At 41.0% G+C, this 25,640-nt stretch overlaps 1 protein-coding gene across 1 annotated transcript in view; it reads left to right on the forward strand.

Annotated features, from left to right (window-relative positions):
• LOC144932969 (IgGFc-binding protein-like) overlaps positions 1-25,640 on the forward strand; it is a 134,293-nt gene that overhangs the window by 16,388 nt on the left and 92,265 nt on the right. The window contains exons 10-48 of the mRNA XM_078857371.1: positions 351-459; positions 548-639; positions 748-924; positions 1,107-1,309; positions 1,619-1,763; positions 2,063-2,110; positions 2,743-2,984; positions 3,718-3,892; positions 4,942-5,050; positions 5,687-5,784; positions 6,460-6,636; positions 6,819-7,021; positions 7,336-7,480; positions 7,681-7,728; positions 8,830-9,074; positions 9,741-9,915; positions 10,902-11,010; positions 11,099-11,190; positions 11,299-11,475; positions 11,658-11,860; positions 12,170-12,314; positions 12,610-12,657; positions 13,290-13,531; positions 14,265-14,439; positions 15,489-15,597; positions 16,263-16,360; positions 17,035-17,211; positions 17,394-17,596; positions 17,906-18,050; positions 18,250-18,297; positions 18,928-19,169; positions 19,902-20,076; positions 21,130-21,238; positions 21,906-22,003; positions 22,680-22,856; positions 23,039-23,241; positions 23,549-23,693; positions 23,894-23,941; positions 24,807-25,051. Of these exons, the coding sequence (XP_078713497.1) occupies positions 351-459; positions 548-639; positions 748-924; positions 1,107-1,309; positions 1,619-1,763; positions 2,063-2,110; positions 2,743-2,984; positions 3,718-3,892; positions 4,942-5,050; positions 5,687-5,784; positions 6,460-6,636; positions 6,819-7,021; positions 7,336-7,480; positions 7,681-7,728; positions 8,830-9,074; positions 9,741-9,915; positions 10,902-11,010; positions 11,099-11,190; positions 11,299-11,475; positions 11,658-11,860; positions 12,170-12,314; positions 12,610-12,657; positions 13,290-13,531; positions 14,265-14,439; positions 15,489-15,597; positions 16,263-16,360; positions 17,035-17,211; positions 17,394-17,596; positions 17,906-18,050; positions 18,250-18,297; positions 18,928-19,169; positions 19,902-20,076; positions 21,130-21,238; positions 21,906-22,003; positions 22,680-22,856; positions 23,039-23,241; positions 23,549-23,693; positions 23,894-23,941; positions 24,807-25,051 (5,804 nt within the window). The remainder of the gene's footprint in view (positions 1-350; positions 460-547; positions 640-747; positions 925-1,106; positions 1,310-1,618; positions 1,764-2,062; positions 2,111-2,742; positions 2,985-3,717; positions 3,893-4,941; positions 5,051-5,686; positions 5,785-6,459; positions 6,637-6,818; positions 7,022-7,335; positions 7,481-7,680; positions 7,729-8,829; positions 9,075-9,740; positions 9,916-10,901; positions 11,011-11,098; positions 11,191-11,298; positions 11,476-11,657; positions 11,861-12,169; positions 12,315-12,609; positions 12,658-13,289; positions 13,532-14,264; positions 14,440-15,488; positions 15,598-16,262; positions 16,361-17,034; positions 17,212-17,393; positions 17,597-17,905; positions 18,051-18,249; positions 18,298-18,927; positions 19,170-19,901; positions 20,077-21,129; positions 21,239-21,905; positions 22,004-22,679; positions 22,857-23,038; positions 23,242-23,548; positions 23,694-23,893; positions 23,942-24,806; positions 25,052-25,640) is intronic.

Genomic DNA, 25,640 nt, shown 5'->3' on the forward strand with positions numbered 1-25,640 from the left:
AGGTGCGCTCCCCACTCTCCCCTCCATTGAATCGCGATGGCGCCACCTACCGGGAATATTAGGCAGCACATTGAATGTCACCTTTTAACATTCTAATGTAAATGTATTTAGCTAGCAATGTTTTTATCAAATCAGGGCCTGGCTTGGCATATGCATAGTTGACCGCACCTCCGATTAGCGCGGGTGGCTATGTACGGTATAAAATAAGTTTAGCGTACATCCATACATCACACATGGTTCTGGAAGTGGTTTTAGTTGTTATAAGTTCATTTTACATTCATTCCTGTATTGTTGACTTGAATCCAGTTTTGAGGCAATACATGTGAACAGTTTAATCTGTGTTTTAACAGGAAACTTTAATGGTGACCGTGCTGATGAATATCTGATGCCCGATGGGACGCAAGCTTCTTCACCAACTGAGCTGGGAAACAGCTGGAAAACAGACAACAGCTCCGCCTAGTGAGTGGCCACCTCTCTATTGTTTACCATCACCTTGAGTCTTGCCTCTGGTTTGTGGTTATGGACTTGTACCTTTGTCTATTTGTAGCTGTGACGCTCCACCTCCACCTCCCTGTGATGAAGATGAGCAAGCAGAGTTTGAAACAGAGACATTCTGTGGAATCATCACAGATGTGAATGGTCAGTGTCATAAGTTATTTTTATTGCAGCAATAGTTATTGAAAGTGTGCTTCATAATCAATGAAGAGGACAATTGAGTCAAGCAAAATGTGTGTCCCTTGTGAACAGGATTGTTCACAGAGTGCCATGCAGTGGTCAATCCAGAGGAGCTGTTCACCAGCTGCGTGCTTGACCAGTGCTGGACACATGGGGACAAGGGGACCCTCTGTGGCTCCCTTCAGGCCTATGCTGATGAGTGCGCGGAAAATGGCATCGTCATCATGTGGAGGAATACCACCTTCTGTCGTGAGTGCAAACCCCTCTGAGCTTTAATTCGTAACACATCACATTGCATGAGACAGGGCCTTGTTTCTATGCTATGGAAGCACAATGTACATCTGTGTGGTTTGTTCATTTGTATAGCTGCTTGCAGTTGTGCATCCCCATTGTCATTGATCTCTGAGTATGTTTATCGTTTGTGTTGACAGCGCTCGAGTGCCCAGCAGACAGCCACTATGAGAGCTGTGCCCCACCGTGCCCAGCCACGTGCAGCAATGTGACCCTCCCAGGTGCCTGCCAGCAGCCCTGTGGGGAGGGCTGTGTCTGTGAGGAGGGTTTTGTCCTCTCAGGAGACAAGTGTGTCACTCAAGATCAGTGTGGCTGCATGGACCACAACGAATTCTATCACCCGGTGGGTTAACCCTTCACATCATGTCTATTCAACGGTGATCATTTATTAATATCCACAGAGGCAAGCTAAGCCCTGTATTGTTTTGGTATATGACGTACCAGTGAACATCTTCCTTTTTAAGACTAATATATGATTAAAGATGGAGTGCATTAAGTTTCACGCTGGAGTAAAATGGTGAAAATGATAAACAAAATGAACAAATGCAATGTATGTATGTTGCAATGCTGTTGAAATATATCAGATAAGGTTTTAGTAAGCTTGTCCTTTTATGTATATTTCTTGATTCTCATCATGCATTGGTTTTCGCAGCTTGGGGACAGCTGGTTTGCAACACAGAACTGCAGTCTGCATTGCTCTTGTGGCGATGCTGGAGGCGTGGTCTGTGAGCCCTGGCAGTGTGGAGCCTCCGAGATCTGCAGTGTGCAGAATGGAAGCTTGGGCTGTCACAGCTATGGTAAGATTTTCCCTACAATGCCTACCCCCAATGTAATAAATAATCAAGACCGCTCATTTGCAATGACTTTTCAGCCCATAAAATGAAACGTCGTGAGAATTGTATTTTATTATGTTTTATTTTTATTATTTTATTATTTCCCTACCATGTGACTTTACCGAAAGAACCAAGAAGACATAAAATTATAGTGGTATTGCAACTAAAATTCTAATATTGTATGCGTATTTTGTGTTAATCTTAAAATGATGCTTCTATTTGTGATACATCAATATGTTTAATTGCGTTTATTTTTACCACAGATACCACAACAGTTTCACCGCCAGCAACAACTGCTCCTCCAAGCATAAGTAATCATGGACTACACTTCGATATCTCCTGCCCAGGATATTTAATTACAAATCCATTTTTTAAGAACTTGTACTGTAATATATTTTCGTTTCCTTGATGATAAACACATTCAAAACATAAAATGTTCATCGTGGGTTGAGAAGGGAATTGGTTACTTATATTGTGAATGTATTTAACACAGGATATATCCTGCAAAACTGAGTTTCCTTGTTCAAATCCTGGCAGTTAACTGCTTTATTATCATTGTTCAAGGATTACATGTTGATGGTTCAAATACGAACCAAATTGATTGAAACAAATCTTGCCTGTTTTTAACTTAATTTAGTGTAGTCCTAATTTGATGGGAGAATTTGTAAATATTGACGGAGAAAAAAATGACTCCATCTCTAGTACCCCTGTTGCACAGTAGCTTGGCCTACCCCGTGGTTAGATAAAGAAGGATATTTCATCCCAATATGGCTTGATGAGTTTGATGGGTAGGTTCCCTCTTTGTGAATATAAAAATAATAAGCATTTATTTTATTAGATGCTAAAATACAAACACGATCTCAAAACAAAGTAATAACACGATTAAAATGGCTGCATAGACGGTCACCGTTAAGTGAATGGAAAATTCTCAAATCTTTTTCAGTAGCTGCAAGATGTGTGGTGCAGGGAGACCCACATTACACGACGTTTGATGGGCTCTATTACGACTTCATGGGCGCGTGCATCTACACAACAGCCAAGCTGTGCAACATCTCCTCCTCCCTGCCCCACTTCAACGTGGAGACGAAAAACCAGCGCGCCAGCCCAAGCATATCTGTGCTCCAAGATGTTTACGTGGATGTATTCGGACACAGGATAACCATGACTACACATCATATCCTACTGGTTAATATTACACCTAAAAGCGCTGAGGTTTTAAAGTATTGATCAGTAATATGTGAGCTAAATGTTACATTATTAGCCTATTAGTTTGAGCTAGTGTTACAGGCGGTGCAGTTACACATTCATGTTGTGTTGACGCATGCAGAGGCTAATGGGAGGCACCAACCCAGGCCGAGTGTATATTCCACCACCACTTAATCTGTTATTTCTGCATTCTCACTTAATAACTCATTGGTGCTTGGCTTCTAGGAAATGAATGCAACATTTTCCTCTTTGTAATTCCCTACTGCCCACAATGGCAGTTCCTCCAAATATGCTCCCACAGGCTGGAAATGGCAAATTGTAAACATCCTGAGACCATCATCTCCCGATGCTCGGGAACCCGGTTTATATTAAGGTGGCGGCCCGAATGTGAATTGAGCATCTCAGCAGAGGTGTCTTCATAGATGTGCCCTCTTTACTTGAGTCCAACCTTCACCGTTAAATGAATGTGAGCCTTTGTGTCAATTGAAGGAGGCTTCATATGATTCTGCCACTTACTGCATGAATTGTGCACAACTGCTCAACGATGTGGTACTGGGGTAAAACTCACTTCTCAATAACCAGTAATTAAAGCCATTTAACCAATCAATAATAAAATCTACATTTAAATTGAGATCACTGGGATATACAAGCATTATTATGAAGGGAAATTATTTCATTAATGCTTGAATCACTCATGTGCTATGATCTACAGTTGGATGGGGAGCGGGTGACGCCCCCACTGGTGTTACCGGGGATGCACGTGTCTCTGAGCGGCTCATACCTCGTGCTCATGACCAACTTCAGCCTCACGGTTCGGCTCGGTGGGAATTCTCAAGTGGAGGTGTCTGTACCAATGGAGTACGCTGGGCAGCTCTGTGGACTCTGCGGTGAGACTATGATCAGAATGTTCATGAGCATTATTGAATCCTGACTTGCGTTCGCATCGGTTACAAGCTTAAACATTCCCCTTCAAATTTAAATTAATTGAGAATGGAAAGGTTGGTAGTGAGTCATAGAGTTCATCAGCTTGTGATATGACGGATGAGACACAGCACTTTGTGAAATGGATTGTCAAAAACACACAAATCCTATGTGGAGCAATAAGAGATTTCAGAAGATAGGTGCACTGACTTGGACATTTGAGAAGAGCACGAAACATAAAAGTACTCTAGAAGAACACAACACATAGCAGCAGTACTGTAGCAGAGGCAGCAAAGAGATGTGATGAAGACAGTCCAGGTGCTCAGACAGAGCTACATCATCCATAGGGAGGACAGCGCTTGATTTAGTTGCACCAAGCAGTTGTAGTGCTCACTTTGATGCACCATCCCTGAGGTGGGAGCATTACTATATTTTGGGCAAACCATTGATTTGTTAAAGTGTTTTGAGTTAAAGCTGCTGAACAGATTGTGTGCGGAACAGCATAAAAAAGCAACTCAACATTCACAGAGGCACTCTTACGAATGATAAGATAGGGCAGAAGATAAGGAGTTGCCAAGGATAACAAATTCACGGCAATGGTAAAGAGAAATCGATTATGAAGACATTCACGATGGATTTGAATAAGTTATTATTAATCTTTTGCTTCTAGAATCCATGACTTAAAAATGGTCCAGCCCCTTCTGAATCCACTGCTAGATGAAGGCATCTCTAAGTTGCGTCGGTCATGGGGGTTGTTTGACCATACTCCATGCTGGTCACTGCATGTTGCAATGGGGCCCAGGACCAGTTCGTAAATCACTCACCACTCATGTTTGCCGTAGCTGGTAAAGTTATCTTTTGATGTATTATTTTTCATTTTGTAATGTCACGTAATCTTACAATTCACAATGTTTGCTCTGTATAAACGTATGCTCCTTATTTTATGAGGAGCAGTATTATGGGAGTGAAGCCACACGTTTGGTGGACCATGTAAATGTCGTTGTCTTTTGAACAGGAAACTGTAATGGTGATATTGAGGATGACTTACTGATGCCAAATGGATCATTGGCTGCTTCCGAAACCAAGCTGGGAAACAGTTGGATATCAGATAACAGCTCAGCTGAGTGAGTGATCACTTGCCCATTTTGCATCTTCGTGTAAAATATTGTTCACAAAAACTGTACTTTCTGTTTGCTTTTTGGCTTTTTAGAAAGTTTCCCTGGTGTTAAATTGCTGCACACCATTTCCCGATTTTTACACTTTTAAAGTTATTTTATGAGTCAAGATTTGTGCCGCTCAATCCACTCGGCACACATGGAATTCGAAGAATCTGCCAAATACACGTCATTGTGTATTTTCTGCCCATGGACAAAGCTGACCATTCAGTCTCAGCTTCTGTTTCCGAACGCCATGACTGTTCATGGACTGGTGGATCATGAATTGCGTCTTAGCTTCATTATAGCCTCACAGACTTTGATCCATTTCTCCTGTGGACTCAGGCACAGCAGAATGTGCTGCACAGGTGGTGCAAATACTGCTGCGTATATTGCAGTTTGTGGACCTGTGATAGGTTCTAGAAAACACCCATCTTTCTGCCTAAGTGGGGAGGATCGATATTCACATACATTATATTTGGGTCCCTTGTCTCCGATTTAAAAATGGTTACAGTAAGTGACCGGTTTTTCTGAAGGCAATGCAAGGGTGATGAATGGAATGATGTTGATGCAGTAATAAGAGTTTGTTTTTTGTTTTATTTGCAGCTGCGACATTGACTTTGAGCCTCCAGGTCCCTGTGATGCAGAAGAACAGGCTAAGTTTGAATCGGAGGAATTTTGTGGAAAGATACATGATGTCAATGGTAAGTCCAGTTATGTATGATTGCTGAATGCATAATTTCTCTTTAAACAACTTTGATTCAATTCAGATATAATACAGAAATATACGTTTATAGTTCTAGTTTAAGTTGATAGTTTTTCTCTACGAGATGTCTAGCAAAATATTAGCAAGCTGCAGCATGTTCAACATTATTTGGCAAGTGTCGTGATGGTTACTGGGAAATCCGACCATGCCCATCTATTTCTCGCTGAGCTGCATTGGCTTCCGTTTGCTGAACGAATACATTACAAGTTCACACTCACTGCACACAAGTACTTGCTACAAATGAACCACAATACTCTGCTGATCTCATCCAGGAGCATAAACAGTCACGCAAACTCTGCTCATCCTCACAGCAGCTTTTGGCTAACCATCGAACAAAGATGGCCACTGCATCAAGGGCTTTTAGATGCACTTCTACAGCCGTCTGGAACACACTTACTTCCAATATTAGGAAGCCACTGGAGCTCTGTACTTTTATATCAAAATTTAAAACTCATTACTTTACAACAGTTTTATTGTTTAGTTTGTTGTCCTTCCCGCGCACCTCCGATTAGCATGGTTGACGACATACGGTGCGACAGAAGGTCAACATACGTACATACGTAGTTACAAATATCGCTGTGTTGTAAATTATATTCACGTCGCTTGTGAACAGGAGCATTCCAAGAGTGCCATGCAGTGGTCAATCCAGAGCAATTCTTCATCACCTGCGTTCTTGACCAGTGCTGGATGGATGGGAACGAGCAGTTCCTCTGTGCCTCCATGCAGACCTACGCTGACCAGTGTGCCCAGCATGGGGTCATCATCATGTGGAGGAACGACACCTTCTGCCGTGAGTGCACATCTGTCTGAGCTTTAATCCGTAACACATCACATTGCATGAGACTGGGCCTTGTTTTTATTCTGTGGAAGCACAATGTACATCTGTGTGGTTTGTTCATTTATATAGCTGCTTGCAGTTGTGCATCCCCATTGTAATTTATCTCTGAGTATGTTTATTGTTTGTGTTGACAGCGCTCGAATGCCCTGCAGACAGCCACTATGAGAGCTGTGCCCCACCGTGCCCAGCCACGTGCAGCAATGTGACCCTCCCAGGTGCCTGCCAGCAGCCCTGTGGGGAGGGCTGTGTCTGTGATGAGGGTTTTGTCTTCTCAGGAGACAAGTGTGTCCCTCAAGATCAGTGTGGCTGCATGGACCACAACGACCTCTATCACCCGGTGGGTTAACCCTTTACATCATGTCAATTCAACGGTGATCATTTATTAATATCCACATTAGCAAGCTAAGCTATGTATTGTTTTGGTATTTGACCTACAAATGAGCATTTTCATTTTTAAGACTAATATATAAGTAAAGATGGAGTGAATTAAGTTTCACGCTGGAGTAAAATGGTGAAAATTATCAACAAAATGAACAAATGCAATGTATGTATGTTGCAATGCTGTTGAAATATATCAGATAAGGTTTCAGTAAACTTTTTCTAATATGTACAGTATATTTCATGATTATCATCGTGCATTTGTTTTCGCAGCTTGGGGACAGCTGGTTTGCAACACAGAACTGCAGTCTGCATTGCACTTGTGGCGATGCTGGAGGCGTGGTCTGTGAGCCCTGGCAGTGTGGCGCCTCCGAGATCTGCAGTGTGCAGAATGGAAGCTTGGGCTGTCACAGCTATGGTAAGATTTTCCCTACATGTCCTACCCCAATATAAGAAAGGATCAAGACCACTCATTTGCAAAGACTTTTCAGCCCATTAAATGTTAGTGATATTGCAACTAAAATTATAATAATGTATGCGTATTTTGTGTTAATCATAAAATTATGCTTGCATTTGTGATACATCAATATATTTATTTGTGTATATTTCTTACCACAGATACCACAACAATTTCACCGCCAACAACAACTGCTCCTCCAAGCATAAGTAATCAAGGACTACACATGGATATCTCTTGCCCAGGATATTTACTTACAATATAAATGTTTCAGAACTTTTGCTCTAATATATATTGCTCTGAATGTGTTCAACAAAGCATGGAGCCTTCAAAACTGAGTTTCCTGGTCCAAATGCCGGCAATTTACTAATTTATTCTCAAACACGGATTTCAGAGATTGAAACAAATCTTGCATGTTTTAACTTCATTTAGTGTAGTTCTGATTTGAGGGGAGAATTTTGTAATATTAACGGAGAAAAATAATGGCTCCATCTCTAGTTCATGAAGATATTTTTGGTTCTTTCGGTAAAGTCACGTCACTTTACCAAAAGAACCAAGAATATGAATTCCTGCAGTCACGATAGTTTTAAGTCAAAATTTATAAAGATAATTTACCAATCACCAGAAGTATCCCTGTTGTACAGGACATTGGGCTACCCTGTGGTGCAATTGATTCACACATGTTGCAACCACTCAAGAAACCACATTCACCACAATTGTAACAAAATCATTATTTATTGCATCAAATTGTGATCCTGAATTGTGACAAGTTATTGACTTGCAATAGGAGCAACTGTTGCATTCTTCATACACTGTAATATATCTGAGCTGCTCATATAAACTAAAGTAAACCAAACAGACTTAATTTGTAGCTTTCGTGACTGCAGGAATTTCTCTTTGGTTCTTTCGGTAAAGTCATGTAGGGTGTTGACTGTTATGTTATCCGACTCTCTGTTGTATTACATTACATTTCTAAGTATACTAGATTTGTGTTTCTATTTCATTTATACATGTTGATGATTGCTTGTGTTGCAATCGAAACGTCGTATGCTAGTATTTAATTTATTATTTTATCTTTATACGTGACTTTACCGAAAGAACCAAAGAGTAAACCAAACAGAGTATTCAGTTGATACAGGCCATGTATCTCTTAAATTTAATCACATAAGGACTATGGGAACCTACTTTTAGTAAATATATCATAGTGGCAATTTAATCTTAAACGTTGACTGTAGTTTATTGAAATAAATCATAATTAAGCGGGCTATGACAGAGTGACATTAAAGTGAATGTTTAAAAATCTCTTTCAGTGCCTGGAAACTGCATCGTGCATGGAGATCCACACTACGTCACGTTTGATGGGCTCTCATTGGCATTCATGGGAACGTGCACCTACACAACAGCTAAGCTGTGCAACAGCTCGTCTCATCTGCCCTACTTCAATGTGGAGACAACCAACGAGTATCGCAACCAGGGCTCCATCTCTTTTGTCAGAGAAGTTCACACAGAAGTCTATGGGCAAAACATCACCTTGTCCTTGGGTCGTACCCTTCTGGTGAGAATTCAACTTTGTATAATTGAAGACTTGAAAGTGGCTATATGTCTGTCAAATTTTGTTGAGGATTGCATTGGTCTAAGTCCTTCAATTGTATCCAAAATGATGTATATTGCAGGAGGAAATATGTTTCCATAACAGTGCTGATTTGCATGAGTTTTTCTAATATGGTGTTCATATGAATGCATCAATGTTTTAAGTTATCATTGTCTAGAATCCTCACAAGCATATAATTTTACATCCGACTTCACACGTATGCTGGTTTTATTTCTATCTCCTTAGAAGAGTTCAGTGAGCACTGATTCACATTCAGAGTGGACTCTCCTATTGTTCGATTAGATAATATCACCATCATACTCTACATTTTGGAATCCTTAAGTTGGTTGGAAACACGGTCATTGATAAGCAACATAAAATATAATTAAAAAAGCTTACAATTAAAACAAGATAAAACCATACATATCCAGACAATGTACATATCAAGTCCAACTTTCCACCAGTGCAATGTAGATGAGAGGTTCAAATGTATTTTGTAGATAAATTAGTCAATTATGTGGTACCTACTAATTTTCTTTGCAACTTTATCCATTGATCGTGAGGTAACCAAGAGTAGAGCCAACGTGGAATGACTTGCGATGCCTGTGTCTCCTGTGCGCTGATCTACAGCTGAATGAGGAGCTGGTGACGCCCCCACTGGTGTTGCCAGGGCTACATGTCTCTCTGAGTGGCTCATACCTCGTGCTCATGACTGACTTTAATCTGATTGTTCGATTCAATGGAGACAATCGGGCAGAAGTGACTGTGCCAAGAGAGTATGCAGGGGAGCTTTGTGGCATCTGTGGTGAGACCATGTTTGTGAGAGTTCCATAGCAGCACTGAGACAAGGCTTGAATTGCTCTATTTACATTCTCTGTTTAGAAAGCACTGCTGTGTTATTGCCATCTAATCACCATGCAGGATTAATTATGTTAAATGCCAATATTTAGGTTTTTTTTATAATTAAATTATTACACCATTCACGTTATGAAATTGTTCACTTAATTTGCAATCTGAGCGTAACATACACTCACTTTACTGAAGACATTGCTTCTCGTTACATCACACATTTTCATATTGACTCTCCCGCCCATGCTGAGGAATGTGCTTTGGGGTTAAGTACTCTAAGAATAAAAAGGTTGCATACATTGGAAGATATATGTATAGAAACATTTCAATTCAATTTAGAAATTCCCAATTACACCCCTTCACATGCGGCAATGTGTAATGTATGGATGTCCTTGCTAACGGACTACGATAGTTCACCCCCGTGGACATGCACCACACGCCACTAATTACGAGGCACCAATCTGTGCACAAACCCTAATCTCAGGGAGGTGAATCACCTCAGCTGGGAAAGCCAACATCGCTTTCCAACCTGTGCTGATGGAGGTGCGCTCCCCACTCTCCCCTCCATTGAATCGCGATGGCGCCACCTACCGGGAATACTAGGCAGCACACATTGAATGTCACCTTTTAACATTTAAAGTTTATCGAAAAATGGCATTGTTGAAAATTACTGATATATTGAACTAAAATGTATATGTATTTAGTTAGCAATTTTTGATCAAATCAGGGCCTGGCTTGGCATATGCATAGTTGACCGCACCTCCGATTAGCGCGGGTGGCTATGTACGGTGTAAAATAAGTTTAGCGTACATGCATACATCACACATGGTTCTGGAAGTGGTTTTAGTTGTTATAAGTTAATTTCACATTCATTCCTGTATTGTTGACTTGAATCCAGTTTTGAGGCAATGCATGTGAACAGTTTCATCTGTGTTTTAACAGGAAACTTTAATGGTGACCGTGCTGATGAATATCTGATGCCCGATGGGACGCAAGCTTCTTCACCAACTGAGCTGGGAAACAGCTGGAAAACAGACAACAGCTCCGCCTAGTGAGTGGCCACCTCTCTATTGTTTACCATCACCTTGAGTCTTGCCTCTGGTTTGTGGTTATGGACTTGTACCTTTGTCTATTTGTAGCTGTGACGCTCCACCTCCACCTCCCTGTGATGAAGATGAGCAAGCAGAGTTTGAAACAGAGACATTCTGTGGAATCATCACAGATGTGAATGGTCAGTGTCATAAGTTATTTTTATTGCAGCAATAGTTATTGAAAGTGTGCTTCATAATCAATGAAGAGGACAATTGAGTCAAGCAAAATGTGTGTCCCTTGTGAACAGGATTGTTCACAGAGTGCCATGCAGTGGTCAATCCAGAGGAGCTGTTCACCAGCTGCGTGCTTGACCAGTGCTGGACACATGGGGACAAGGGGACCCTCTGTGGCTCCCTTCAGGCCTATGCTGATGAGTGCGCGGAAAATGGCATCGTCATCATGTGGAGGAATACCACCTTCTGTTGTGAGTGCAAACCCCTCTGAGCTGTAATTCGTAACACATCACATTGCATGAGACAGGGCCTTGTTTCTATGCTATGGAAGCACAATGTACATCTGTGTGGTTTGTTCATTTGCATAGCTGCTTGCAGTTGTGTATCCCCATTGTAATTGATCTCTGAGTATGTTTATCGTTTGTGTTGACAGCGCTCGAGTGCCCAGCAGACAGCCACTATGAGAGCTGTGCCCCACCGTGCCCAGCCACGTGCAGCAATGTGACCCTCCCAGGTGCCTGCCAGCAGCCCTGTGGGGAGGGCTGTGTCTGTGACGAGGGTTTTGTCCTCTCAGGAGACAAGTGTGTTCCTCAAGATCAGTGTGGCTGCATGGACCACAACGAATTTTATCACCCGGTGGGTTAACCCTTCACATCATGTCTATTCAACGGTGATCATTTATTAATATCCACAGAGGCAAGCCAAGCCCTGTATTGTTTTGGTATATGACGTACCAGTGAAGATCTTCCTTTTTAAGACTAATATATGATTAAAGATGGAGTGCATTAAGTTTCACGCTGGAGTAAAATGGTGAAAATGATGAACAAAATGAACAAATGCAATGTATGTATGTTGCAATGCTGTTGAAATATATCAGATAAGGTTTTAGTAAGCTTGTCCTTTTATGTATATTTCTTGATTCTCATCATGCATTGGTTTTCGCAGCTTGGGGACAGCTGGTTTGCAACACAGAACTGCAGTCTGCATTGCTCTTGTGGCGATGCTGGAGGCGTGGTCTGTGAGCCCTGGCAGTGTGGAGCCTCCGAGATCTGCAGTGTGCAGAATGGAAGCTTGGGCTGTCACAGCTATGGTAAGATTTTCCCTACAATGCCTACCCCCAATGTAATAAATAATCAAGACCGCTCATTTGCAATGACTTTTCAGCCCATAAAATGAAACGTCGTGATAATTGTATTTTATTATGTTTTTTATTATTTTATTATTCCTCTTCTATGTGACTTTACCAAAAGAACCAAGAAGACATAAAATTATAGTGGTATTGCAACTTAAATTCTAATATTGTATGCGTATTTTGTGTTAATCTTAAAATGATGCTTCTATTTGTGATACATCAATATGTTTAATTGCGTTTATTTTTACCACAGATACCACAACAGTTTCACCGCCAGCAACAACTGCTCCTCCAAGCATAAGTAATCATGGACTACACTTCGATATCTCCTGCCCAGGATATTTACTTACAAATCCATTTTTTAAGAACTTGTACTGTAATATATTTTCGTTTCCTTGATGATAAACACATTCAAAACATAAAATGTTCATCGTGGGTTGAGAAGGGAATTGGTTACTTATATTGTGAATGTATTTAACACAGGATATATCCTGCAAAACTGAGTTTCCTTGTTCAAATCCTGGCAGTTAACTGCTTTATTATCATTGTTCAAGGATTGCATGTTGATGGTTCAAATACGAACCAAATTGATTGAAACAAATCTTGCCTGTTTTTAACTTCATTTAGTGTAGTCCTAATTTGATGGGAGAATTTGTAAATATTGACGGAGAAAAAAATAACTCCATCTCTAGTACCCCTGTTGCACAGTAGCTTGGCCTACCCCGTGGTTAGATAAAGAAGGATATTTTATCCCATTATGGCTTGATGAGTTGGATGGGTAGGTTCCCTCTTTGTGAATATAAATATAACAAGCATTTATTTTATTAGATGCTAAAATACAAACACGATCTCAAAACAAAGTAATAACACGATTAAAATGGCTGCATGGACGGTCACCGTTAAGTGAATGGAAAATTCTCAAATCTTTTTCAGTAGCTGCAAGATGTGTGGTGCAGGGAGACCCACATTACACGACGTTTGATGGGCTCTATTACGACTTCATGGGCGCGTGCATCTACACAACAGCCAAGCTGTGCAACATCTCCTCCTCCCTGCCCCACTTCAACGTGGAGACGAAAAACCAGCGCGCCAGCCCAAGCATATCTGTGCTCCAAGATGTTTATGTGGACGTATTCGGACACAGGATAACCATGACTACACATCACATCCTACTGGTTAATATTACACCTAAATGCGATGAGGTTTTAAAGTATTGATCAGTAATATGTGAGCTAAATGTTACATTATTAGCCTATTAGTTTGAGCTAGTGTTACAGGCGGTGGAATTACACATTCATGTTGTGTTGACGCATGCAGAGGCTAATGGGAGGCATCAACCCAGGCCGAGTGTATATTCAACCACCACTTAATCTATTATTTCTGCATTCTCACTTAATAACTCATTGTTGCTTGGCTTTTAAGAAATGAATGCAACATTTTCCTCTTTGTAATTCCCTACCGCCCACAATGGCAGTTCCTCCAAATATGCTCCCACAGGCTGGAAATGGCAAATTTTAAACATCCTGAGACCATCATCTCCCGATGCTCGGGAACCCGGTTTATATTAAGGTGGTGGCCCGAATGTGAATTGAGCATCTCAGCAGAGGTGTCTTTATAGATGTGCCCTCTTTACTTGAGTCCAACCTTCACCATTAAATGAATGTGAGCCTTTGTGTCAATTGAAGGAGGCTTCATATGATTCTGCCACTTACTGCATGAATTGTGCACAACTGCTCAACGATGTGGTACTGGGATAAAACTCACTTCTCAATTAGCAGTAATTAAAGCCATTTAACCGATCAATAATACAATCTACATTTAAATTGAGATCACTGGGATGTACAAGCATTATTATGAAGGGAAATTATTTCATTAATGCTTGAATCACTCATGTGCTATGATCTACAGTTGGATGGGGAGCGGGTGACGCCCCCACTGGTATTACCGGGGATGCACGTGTCTCTGAGCGGCTCATACCTCGTGCTCATGACCAACTTCAGCCTCACGGTTCGGCTCGGTGGGAATTCTCAAGTGGAGGTGTCTGTACCAATGGAGTACGCTGGGCAGCTCTGTGGACTCTGCGGTGAGACTATGATCAGAATGTTCATGAGCATTATTGAAACCTGACTTGCGTTCACATCGGTTACAAGCTTAAACATTTCCCTTCAAATTGAAATTAATTGAGAATGGAAAGGTTGGTATTGAGTCATAGAGTTCATCAGCTTGTTATATGACGGATGAGACACAGCACTTTGTGAAATGGATTGGCAAAAACACACAAATCCTATGTGGAGAAATAAGAGAGTTCAGAAGATAGGTGCACTGACTTGGGCATTTCAGAAGAGCACGAAACATAAAAGTACCGTAGAAGAACACAACACATAGCAGCAGTACTGTAGCAGAGGCAGCAAAGAGATGTGATGAAGACAGTCCAGGTGCTCAGACAGAGCTACATCATCCATAGGGAGGACAGCGCTTGATTTAGTTGCACCAAGCAGTTGTAGTGCTCACTTTGATACACCATCCCTGAGGTGGGAGCATTACTATATTTTGGGCAGACCATTGATTTGTTAAAGTGTTTTGAGTTAAAGCTGTTTAACAGATTGTGCGCGAAACAGCATAAAAAAGCAACTCAACATTCACAGAGGCACTCTTACGAATGATAAGATAGTGCAGAAGATAAGGAGTTGCCAAGGATAACAAATTCACGTCAATGGTAAAGAGAAATCGATTATGAAGACATTCACGATGGATTTGAATAAGTTATTATTAATCTTTTGCTTCTATAATCCATGACTTAAAAATGGTCCAGCCCCTTCGGAATCCACTGCTAGATGAAGGCATCTCTAAGTTGCGTCAGTCATGGGGGTTGTTTGACCATTCTCCATGCTGGTCACTGCATGTTGCAATGGGGCCCAGGACCAGTTCGTAAGTCACTCACCACTCATGTCTGCCGTAGCTGGTAAAGTTATCTTTTGATGTATTATTTTTCATTTTGTAATGTCACGTAATCTTACATTTCCCAATGTTTGCTCTGTATAAACGTATGCTCCTTATTTTATGAGGAGCAGTATTATGGGAGTGAAGCCACACCTTTGGTGGACCATGTGAATGTCGTTGTCTTTTGAACAGGAAACTGTAATGGTGATATTGAGGATGACTTACTGATGCCAAATGGATCATTGGCTGCTTCCGAAACCAAGCTGGGAAACAGTTGGATATCAGATAACAGCTCAGCTGAGTGAGTGATCACTCGCCCATTTTGCATCTTCGTGTAAAATATTGTTCACAAAAACTGCACTTTCTGTTTGCTTTCTGGCTTTCTAGAAAGTTTCACTGGTGTTAAATTGCTGCACACCATTTCCCGCTTTTTACACTTTTTAAATTATTTTATGAGTCAAGATTTGTGCCGCTCAATCCACTCGGCACACATGGAATTCGAAGAATCTGTCAAATACACGTCATTGTGTATTTTCTGTCAAATACACGTCATTGTGTATTTTCTGCCCATGGACAAAGCTGACCATTCAATCTCAGCTTCTGTTCCCGAATGGCAATGCTCTGTTCATGGACTGGTGGATCATGAATTGCGTCTTCGCTTCACTATAGCCTCACAGACTTTGATCCATTTCTCCTGTGGACTCAGGCACAGCAGAATGTGCTGCACAGGTGGTGCAGATATTGCTGCATGGATTGCAGTTTGAAGACCTGTGATAGGTTCTAGAAAACACCCATCTTTCTGCCTAAGTGGGGAGTATCGATATTCACATACATTATATTTGGGTCCCTTGTCTCCGATTTAAAAATGGTTACAGTAAGTGACCGGTTTTTCTGAAGGCAATGCAAGGGTGATGAATGGAATGATGTTGATGCAGTAAAAGAGTTTGTTTTTTGTTTTATTTGCAGCTGCGACGTTGACTTTGAGCCTCCAGGTCCCTGTGATGCAGAAGAACAGGCTAAGTTTGAATCGGAGGAATTTTGTGGAAAGATACATGATGTCAATGGTAAGTCCAGTTATGTATGACTGCTGAATGCATAATTTCTCTTTAAACAACTTTGATTCAATTCAGATAAAATCCAGAAATATATGTTGATAGTTCTAGTTTAAGTTGATATTTTTCTCTACGAGATGTCTAGCACAATATTAGCAAGCTGCAGCATGTTCAACATTATTTGGCAAGTGTCGTGACGGGTACTGGTAAATCCGACCATGCCCATCTATTTCTCGCTGAACTGCATTGGCTTCCGGTTGCTGAACGAATACATTACAAGTTCACACTCACTGCACACAAGTACTTGCTACAAATGAACCACAATACTCTGCTGATCTCATCCAGGAGCATAAACAGTCACGCAAACTCCGCTCATCCTCACAGCAGCTTTTGGCTAACCATCGAACAAAGATGGCCACTGCATCAAGGGCTTTTAGATGCACTTCTACAGCCGTCTGGAACACACTTACTTCCAATATTAGGAAGCCACTGGAGCTCTGTACTTTTATATCAAAATTTAAAACTCATTACTTTAGAACAGTTTTATTGTTTAGTTTGTTGTCCTTCCCCCGCACCTCCGATTAGCATGGTTGACGACATACGGTGCGACAGAAGGTCAACATACGTACATACGTAGTTACAAATATCGCTGTGTTGTAAATTATATTCACGTCGCTTGTGAACAGGAGCATTCCAAGAGTGCCATGCAGTGGTCAATCCAGAGCAATTCTTCATCACCTGCGTTCTTGACCAGTGCTGGATGGATGGGAACGAGCAGTTCCTCTGTGCCTCCATGCAGACCTACGCTGACCAGTGTGCCCAGCATGGGGTCATCATCATGTGGAGGAACGACACCTTCTGCCGTGAGTGCACATCTGTCTGAGCTTTAATCCGTAACACATCACATTGCATGAGACTGGGCCTTGTTTTTATTCTGTGGAAGCACAATGTACATCTGTGTGGTTTGTTCATTTGTATAGCTGCTTGCAGTTGTGCATCCCCATTGTAATTTATCTCTGAGTATGTTTATCGTTTGTGTTGACAGCGCTCGAATGCCCTGCAGACAGCCACTATGAGAGCTGTGCTCCACCGTGCCCAGCCACGTGCAGCAATGTGACCCTCCCAGGTGCCTGCCAGCAGCCCTGTGGGGAGGGCTGTGTCTGTGATGAGGGATTTGTCTTCTCAGGAGACAAGTGTGTCCCTCAAGATCAGTGTGGCTGCATGGACCACAACGACCTCTATCACCCGGTGGGTTAACCCTTCACATCATGTCAATTCAACGGTGATCATTTATTAATATCCACATTAGCAAGCTAAGCTATGTATTGTTTTGGTATTTGACCTACAAATGAGCATTTTCATTTTTAAGACTAATATATGATTAAAGATGGAGTGCATTAAGTTTCACGCTGGAGTAAAATGGTGAAAATGATAAACAAAATAAACAAATGCAATGTATGTATGTTGCAATGCTGTTGAAATATATCAGATAAGGTTTTAGTAAGCTTTTCCTGTTATGTATATTTCTTGATTCTCATCATGCATTGGTTTTCGCAGCTTGGGGACAGCTGGTTTGCAACACAGAACTGCAGTCTGCATTGCTCTTGTGGCGATGCTGGAGGCGTGGTCTGTGAGCCCTGGCAGTGTGGAGCCTCAGAGATCTGCAGTGTGCAGAATGGAAGCTTGGGCTGTCACAGCTATGGTAAGATTTTCCCTACAATGCCTACACCATTGTAATAAATAATCAAGACCGCTCATTTGCAATGCCTTTTCAGCCCATAAAATAATAGTGGTATTGCAACTAAAATTATAATATTGTATGCGTATTTTGTGTTCATTTTAAAATTATGCTTCTATTTGTGATACATCAATATAATAATTTGTGTATATTTTTTCCACAGATACCACAACAGTTTCACCGCCAACAACAACTGCTCCTCCAAGCATAAGTAATCATGGACTACACATCGATATCTCTTGTGCAGGATATTTACTTACAAATAAAAATTTTAAGATCTTTTACTGTAATATATTTTCGTTTCCTTGATGATAAACACATTCAAAACATAAAATGTTCATGATGGCATGAGAGGGGGATTGGTTGCTTATATTGTGAATGTGTTTAACACAGCATATATCCTGCAAAACTGAGTTTCCTTCTTCAGATCCTGGCAGTTAACAGCTTTATTCTCATTGTTCAAGGATTGCATGTTGATGGTTCAAATACGAACTTGAGGGATTTAAACAAATCTTGCCTGTTTTTAACTTCATTTAGTGTAGTTTTAAATTGATGGGAGAATTTGTAAATATTGACGGAGAAAAAAATGACTCCATCTCTAGTACAGCCTGTTGCACAGCTTGGCCTACCCCGTGGTTAGATAAAGAAGGATATTTCATCCCAATATGGCTTGATGAATTGAATGGGTAGGTTCCCTCTTTGTGAATATAAAAATAACAAGCATTTATTTTATTAGATGCTAAAATACAAACACGATCTCAAAACAAAGTAATAACACGATTAAAATGGCTGCATGGACGGTCACCGTTAAGTGAATGGAAAATGCTCAAATCTTTTTCAGTAGCTGCAAGATGTGTGGTGCAGGGAGACCCACATTACACGACGTTTGATGGGCTCTATTACGACTTCATGGGCGCTTGCATCTACACAACAGCCAAGCTGTGCAACATCTCCTCCTCCCTGCCTCACTTCAACGTGGAGACGAAAAACGAGCGCTTCAACCCAAGCATATCTGTGCTCCAAGATGTTTACGTGGACGTATTCGGACACAGGATAACCATGACTACACATCACATCCTACTGGTTAATATTACACCTAAAAGCGCTGAGGTTTTAAAGTATTGATCAGTAATATGTGAGCTAAATGTTACATTATTAGCATATTAGTTTGAGCTAGTGTTACAGGCGGTGCAATTACACATTCATGTTGTGTTGACGCATGCAGAGGCTAATGGGAGGCACAAACCCAGGCCGAGTGTATATTCCACCACTACTTAATCTGTTATTTCTGCATTCTCACTTAATAACTCATTGTTGCTTGGCTTCTAGGAAATGAATGCAACATTTTCCTCTTTGTAATTCCCTACCGCCCACAATGGCAGTTCCTCCAAATATGCTCTCACAGGCTGGAAATGGCAAATTGTAAACATCCTGAGACCATCATCTCCCGATGCTCGGGAACCCTGTTTAAATTTAGGTGGTGGCCCGAATGTGAATTGAGCATCTCAGCAGAGGTGTCTTTATAGATGTGCCCTCTTTACTTGAGTCCAACCTTCACTGTTAAATGAATGTGAGCCTTTGTGTTAATTGAACGAGGCTTAATATGATTCTGCCATTTACTGCATGAATTGTACACAACTGCTCAACAATGTGGTACTGGGGTAAAGCTCACTTCTCAGTAAACAGTAATAAACCCATTTAACTGATCAATAATAGCATCTAAATTTAAATTGAGACCACTGGGATATACAAGCATTATTATGAAGGGAAATTATTTCCTTAACGCTTGAATCACTCATGTGCTATGATCTACAGTTGGATGGGGAGCGGGTGACGCCCCCACTGGTGTTACCGGGGATGCACGTGTCTCTGAGCGGCTCATACCTCGTGCTCATGACCAACTTCAGCCTCACGGTTCGTTTCGATGGGAACCATCAAGTGGAGGTGTCTGTACCAATGGATTACGCTGGGCAGCTCTGTGGACTCTGCGGTGAGACTGATCAAAATGTTCATGAGCATTATTGAAACCTGACTTGCGTTAGCATCGGTTACAAGATTAAACATTCCCCTTCAAATAGAAATTAATTGAGAATTGAAAGATTGGTAGTGAGTCCTGAAGTTCATCAGCTTGTGATATCACGGATGAGACACAGCACTTTGTGAAATGGATTGCAAAAACACACAAATCCTATGTGGAGAAATAAGAGAGTAAGACAGTTCAGAAGATAGGTGCACTGATTTGGCCATTTCAGAAGAGCACGAAACATAAAAGTACTGTAGAAGAACACAACACATAGCAGCAGTACTGTAGCAGAGGCAGCAAAGAGATGTGATGAAGACAGTCCAGGTGCTCAGACAGAGCTACGTCATCCATAGGGAGGACAGCGCTTGATTTAGTTGCACCAAGCAGTTGTAGTGCTCACTTTGATGCACCATCCCTGAGGTGGGAGCATTACTATATTTTGGGCAGACCATTGATTTGTTAAAGTGTTTTTAGTTAAAGCTGCTTAACAGATTGTGTGCGAAACAACATTAAAAAGCAACACAACATTCACAGAGGCACTCTTACGAATGATAAGATAAGGCAGAAGATAAGGAGTTGCCAAGGATAACAAATTCACGGCAATGGTAAAGAGAAATCGATTATGAAGACATTCACGATGGATTGAATAAGTTATTAGTAATCTTTTGCTTCTAGAATCCATGACTTAAAAATGGTCCAGCCCCTTCTGAATCCACTGCTAGATGAAGGCCTCTCTAAGTTGCGTCGGTCATGCGGGTTGTTTGACCATTCTCCATGCTGGTCACTGCATGTTGTAATGGGGCCCAGGACCAGTTCGTAAATCACTCACCACTCATGTCTGCCGTAGCTGGTAAAGTTATCTTTTGATGTATTATTTGTCATTTTGTAATGTCACATAATCTTACAATTCACAATGTTTGCTCTGTATAAACGTATGCTCCTTATTTTATGAGGAGCAGTATTATGGGAGTGAAGCCACACGTTTGGTGGACCATGTAAATGTCGTTGTCTTTTGAACAGGAAACTTTAATGGTGATATTGCGGATGACTTACTGATGCCAAATGGATCATTGGCTGCTTCCGAAACCAAGCTGGGAAACAGTTGGATATCAGATAACAGCTCAGCTGAGTGAGTGATCACTCGCCCATTTTGCATCTTCGTGTAAAATATTGTTCACCAAAACTGCACTTTCTGTTTGCTTTCTGGCTTTCTAGAAAGTTTCACTGGTGTTAAATTGCTGCACACCATTTCCCGCTTTTTACACTTTTTAAAATTATTTTATGAATCAAGATTTGTCCTGCTCAATCCACTCGGCACACATGGAATTCGAAGAATCTGTCAAATACACGTCATTGTGTATTTTCTGTCAAATACACGTCATTGTGTATTTTCTGCCCATGGACAAAGCTGACCATTCAATCTCAGCTTCTGTTCCCGAATGGCAATGCTCTGTTCATGGACTGGTGGATCATGAATTGCGTCTTTGCTTCACTATAGCCTCACAGACTTTGATCCATTTCTCCTGTGGACTCAGGCACAGCAGAATGTGCTGCACAGGTGGTGCAGATATTGCTGCATGGATTGCAGTTTGAAGACCTGTGATAGGTTCTAGAAAACACCCATCTTTCTGCCTAAGTGGGGAGGATCGATATTCACATACATTATATTTGGGTCCCTTGTCTCCGATTTAAAAATGGTTACAGTAAGTGACCGGTTTTTCTGAAGGCAATGCAAGGGTGATGAATGCAATGATGTTGATGCGGTAATAAGAGTTTGTTTTTTGTTTTATTTGCAGCTGCGACGTTGACTTTGAGCCTCCAGGTCCCTGTGATGCAGAAGAACAGGCTAAGTTTGAATCGGAGGAATTTTGTGGAAAGATACATGATGTCAATGGTAAGTCCAGTTATGTATGACTGCTGAATGCATAATTTCCCTTTAAACAACTTTGTTTCAATTCAGATATAATACAGAAATATACGTTGATAGTTCTAGTTTATGTTGATAGTTTTACTTTACGGGATGTCTAGCAAAAACATTAGCAAGCTGCAGCATGTTCAACATTATTTGGCAAGTGTTGTGACTGGTACTGGAAAATCCGACCATGCCCATCTATTTCTCGCTGAACTGCATTGGCTTCCGATTGCTGAACGAATACATTACAAGTTCACACTCACTGCACACAAGTACTTACTACAAATGAACCACAATACTCTGCTGATCTCATCCAGGAGCATAAACAGTCACGCAAACTCCGCTCATCCTCACAGCAGCTTTTGGCTAACCATCGAACAAAGATGGCCACTGCATCAAGGGCTTTCAGATGCACTTCTACAGCCGTCTGAAACACACTTCCTTCCAATATTAGGAAGCCACTGGAGCTCTGTACTTTTATATCAAAATTTAAAACTCATTACTTTAGAACAGTTTTATTGTTTAGTTTGTTGTCCTTCCCCCGCACCTCCGATTAGCACGGTTGACGACATACGGTGCGACAGAAGGTCAACATACGTACATACGTAGTTACAAATATCGCTGTGTTGTAAATTATATTCACGTCGCTTGTGAACAGGAGCATTCCAAGAGTGCCATGCAGTGGTCAATCCAGAGCAATTCTTCATCACCTGCGTTCTTGACCAGTGCTGGATGGATGGGAACGAGCAGTTCCTCTGTGCCTCCATGCAGACCTACGCTGACCAGTGTGCCCAGCATGGGGTCATCATCATGTGGAGGAACGACACCTTCTGCCGTGAGTGCACATCTGTCTGAGCTTTAATCCGTAACACATCACATTGCATGAGACTGGGCCTTGTTTTTATTCTGTGGAAGCACAATGTACATCTGTGTGGTTTGTTCATTTGTATAGCTGCTTGCAGTTGTGTATCCCCATTGTAATTGATCTCTGAGTATGTTTATCGTTTGTGTTGACAGCGCTCGAGTGCCCAGCAGACAGCCACTATGAGAGCTGTGCCCCACCGTGCCCAGCCACGTGCAGCAATGTGACCCTCCCAGGTGCCTGCCAGCAGCCTTGTGGGGAGGGCTGTGTCTGTGATGAGGGATTTGTCCTCTCAGGAGACAAGTGTGTCCCTCAAGATCAGTGTGGCTGCATGGACCACAACGACCTCTATCACCCGGTGGGTTAACCCTTCACATCATGTCAATTCAACGGTGATCATTTATTAATATCCACATTAGCAAGTTAAGCTATGAATTGTTTTGGTATTTGACCTACAAATGAGCATTTTTATTTTTAAGACTAATATAAGTAAAGATGGAGTGCATTAAGTTTCACGCTGGAGTAAAATGGTCAAAATTATAAACAAAATGAACAAATGCAATGTATGTATGTTGCAATGCTGTTGAAATATATCAGATAAGGTTTCAGTAAGCTTTTCCTGTTATGTATATTTCATGATTCTCATCATGCATTGGTTTTCGCAGCTTGGGGACAGCTGGTTTGCAACACAGAACTGCAGTCTGCATTGCTCTTGTGGCGATGCTGGAGGCGTGGTCTGTGAGCCCTGGCAGTGTGGAGCCTCCGAGATATGCAGTGTGCAGAATGGAAGCTTGGGCTGTCACAGCTATGGTAAGATTTTCCCTACATGTCTTCCCCCAATGTAAGAAAGGATCAAGACCACTCATTTGCGAAGACTTTTCAGCCCATTAAATGTTAGTGATATTGCAACTAAAATTATAATAATGTATGCGTATTTTGTGTTAATCATAAAATTATGCTTGCATTTGTGATGCATCAATATATATATTTGTGTCTATTTCTTACCACAGATACCACAACAATTTCACCGCCAACAACAACTGCTCCTCCAAGCATAAGTAATCAAGGACTACACATGGATATCTCTTGCCCAGGATATTTACTTACAATATAAATGTTTCAGAACTTTTGTTCTTATATATATTGCTCTGAATGTGTTCAACAAAGCATGGAGCCTTCAAAACTGAGTTTCCTGGTCCAAATGCCGGCAATTTACTAATTCTCATTGTTCAAGGATTGCATGTTGATGGTTCAAACACGGATTTGAGAGATTGAAACAAATCTTGCCTGTTTTTAACTTAATTTAGTGTAGTTCTGATTTGAGGGGAGAATTTTTTTATATTAACGGAGAAAAAAATGTCTCCATTTCGAGTTTATGAAGATATTCTTGCTTCTTTCGGTAAAGTCACGTGACTTTTCCAAAAGAACCAATAATATAAATTCCTGCAGTCACGATAGTTTTAAGTCAAAATTTATAAAGATAATTTACCAATCACCAGAAGTATCCCTGTTGTACAGGACATTTGGCTACCCTGTGGTGCAATTGATTCACACATGTTGCAACCACTCAAGGGACCACATTCACCACAAAAGTAACAAAAGCATTCTTTATTGCATCAAATTGTGATCCTGAATTGTGACAATTCATTGACTTGCAATAGGCGCAACTGTTGCATTCTTCATACACTTTAATATATCTGAGCTGCTCATATTAACTAAAGTAAACCAAACAGAGTATTCAGTTGATACAGGTCATATATCTCATCAATTTAATCACATAAGGACTATTGGAACCTACTTTTGGTAAATATATCATAGCGGCAATTTAATCTAAAACGTTGACTGTAGTTTATTGAAATAAATCATAATTAAGTGGGCTATGACAGAGGGACATTAAAGTGAATGTTTAAAAATCTCTTTCAGTGCCTGGAAACTGCATCGTGCATGGAGATCCACACTACGTCACGTTTGATGGGCTCTCACTGGCATTCATGGGAACGTGCACCTACACAACAGCTAAGCTGTGCAACAGCTCATCTCATCTGCCCTACTTCAATGTGGAGACAACCAACGAGTATCGCAACCAGGGCTCCATCTCTTTTGTCAGAGAAGTTCACACAGAAGTCTATGGACAAAACATCACCTTGTCCTTGGGTCGTACCCTTCTGGTGAGAATTCAACTTTGCACAAGCATTGAGGACTTGAAAGTGGCTATCCATCTGTCAAATTTTCTTGATGATTGCATTGGTCTAGATCCTTCAATTGGATCCAAAATGATGTATATTGCAGGAGGAAATATTTTTCCATATCAGTGCTGATTTGCATGAGTTTTTCTAATATGGTATTCATATGAATGCATCAATGTTTTAAGTTATCATTGTCTAGAATCCTCACAAGCATATAATTTTACATCCGAGTTCAAACGTATGCTGGTTTTATTTCTATCCCCTTAGAAGAGTTCAGTGAGCACTGATTCACATTCAGAGTGGACTCTACTGTTGTTCGATTAGATAATATCACCATCATACTCTACATTTTAGAATTCTTAAGTTGGTTGGAAACACGGTCATTGATAAGCAACATAAAATATAATTAAGAAGCTTACAATTAAAACAAGATAAAACCATACATATCCAGACAATGTACATATCAAGTCCAATTTTCCACCACTGCAATGCAGATGAGAGGTTCAACTGTATTTGTAGATACATTTGTCAATTACGTGGTACCTACTAATTTTCTTTGCAACATTATCCA

Source organism: Lampetra fluviatilis, chromosome 6, assembly GCF_964198595.1.
Source record: "Lampetra fluviatilis chromosome 6, kcLamFluv1.1, whole genome shotgun sequence".
Lineage (NCBI taxonomy): Eukaryota > Metazoa > Chordata > Hyperoartia > Petromyzontiformes > Petromyzontidae > Lampetra > Lampetra fluviatilis.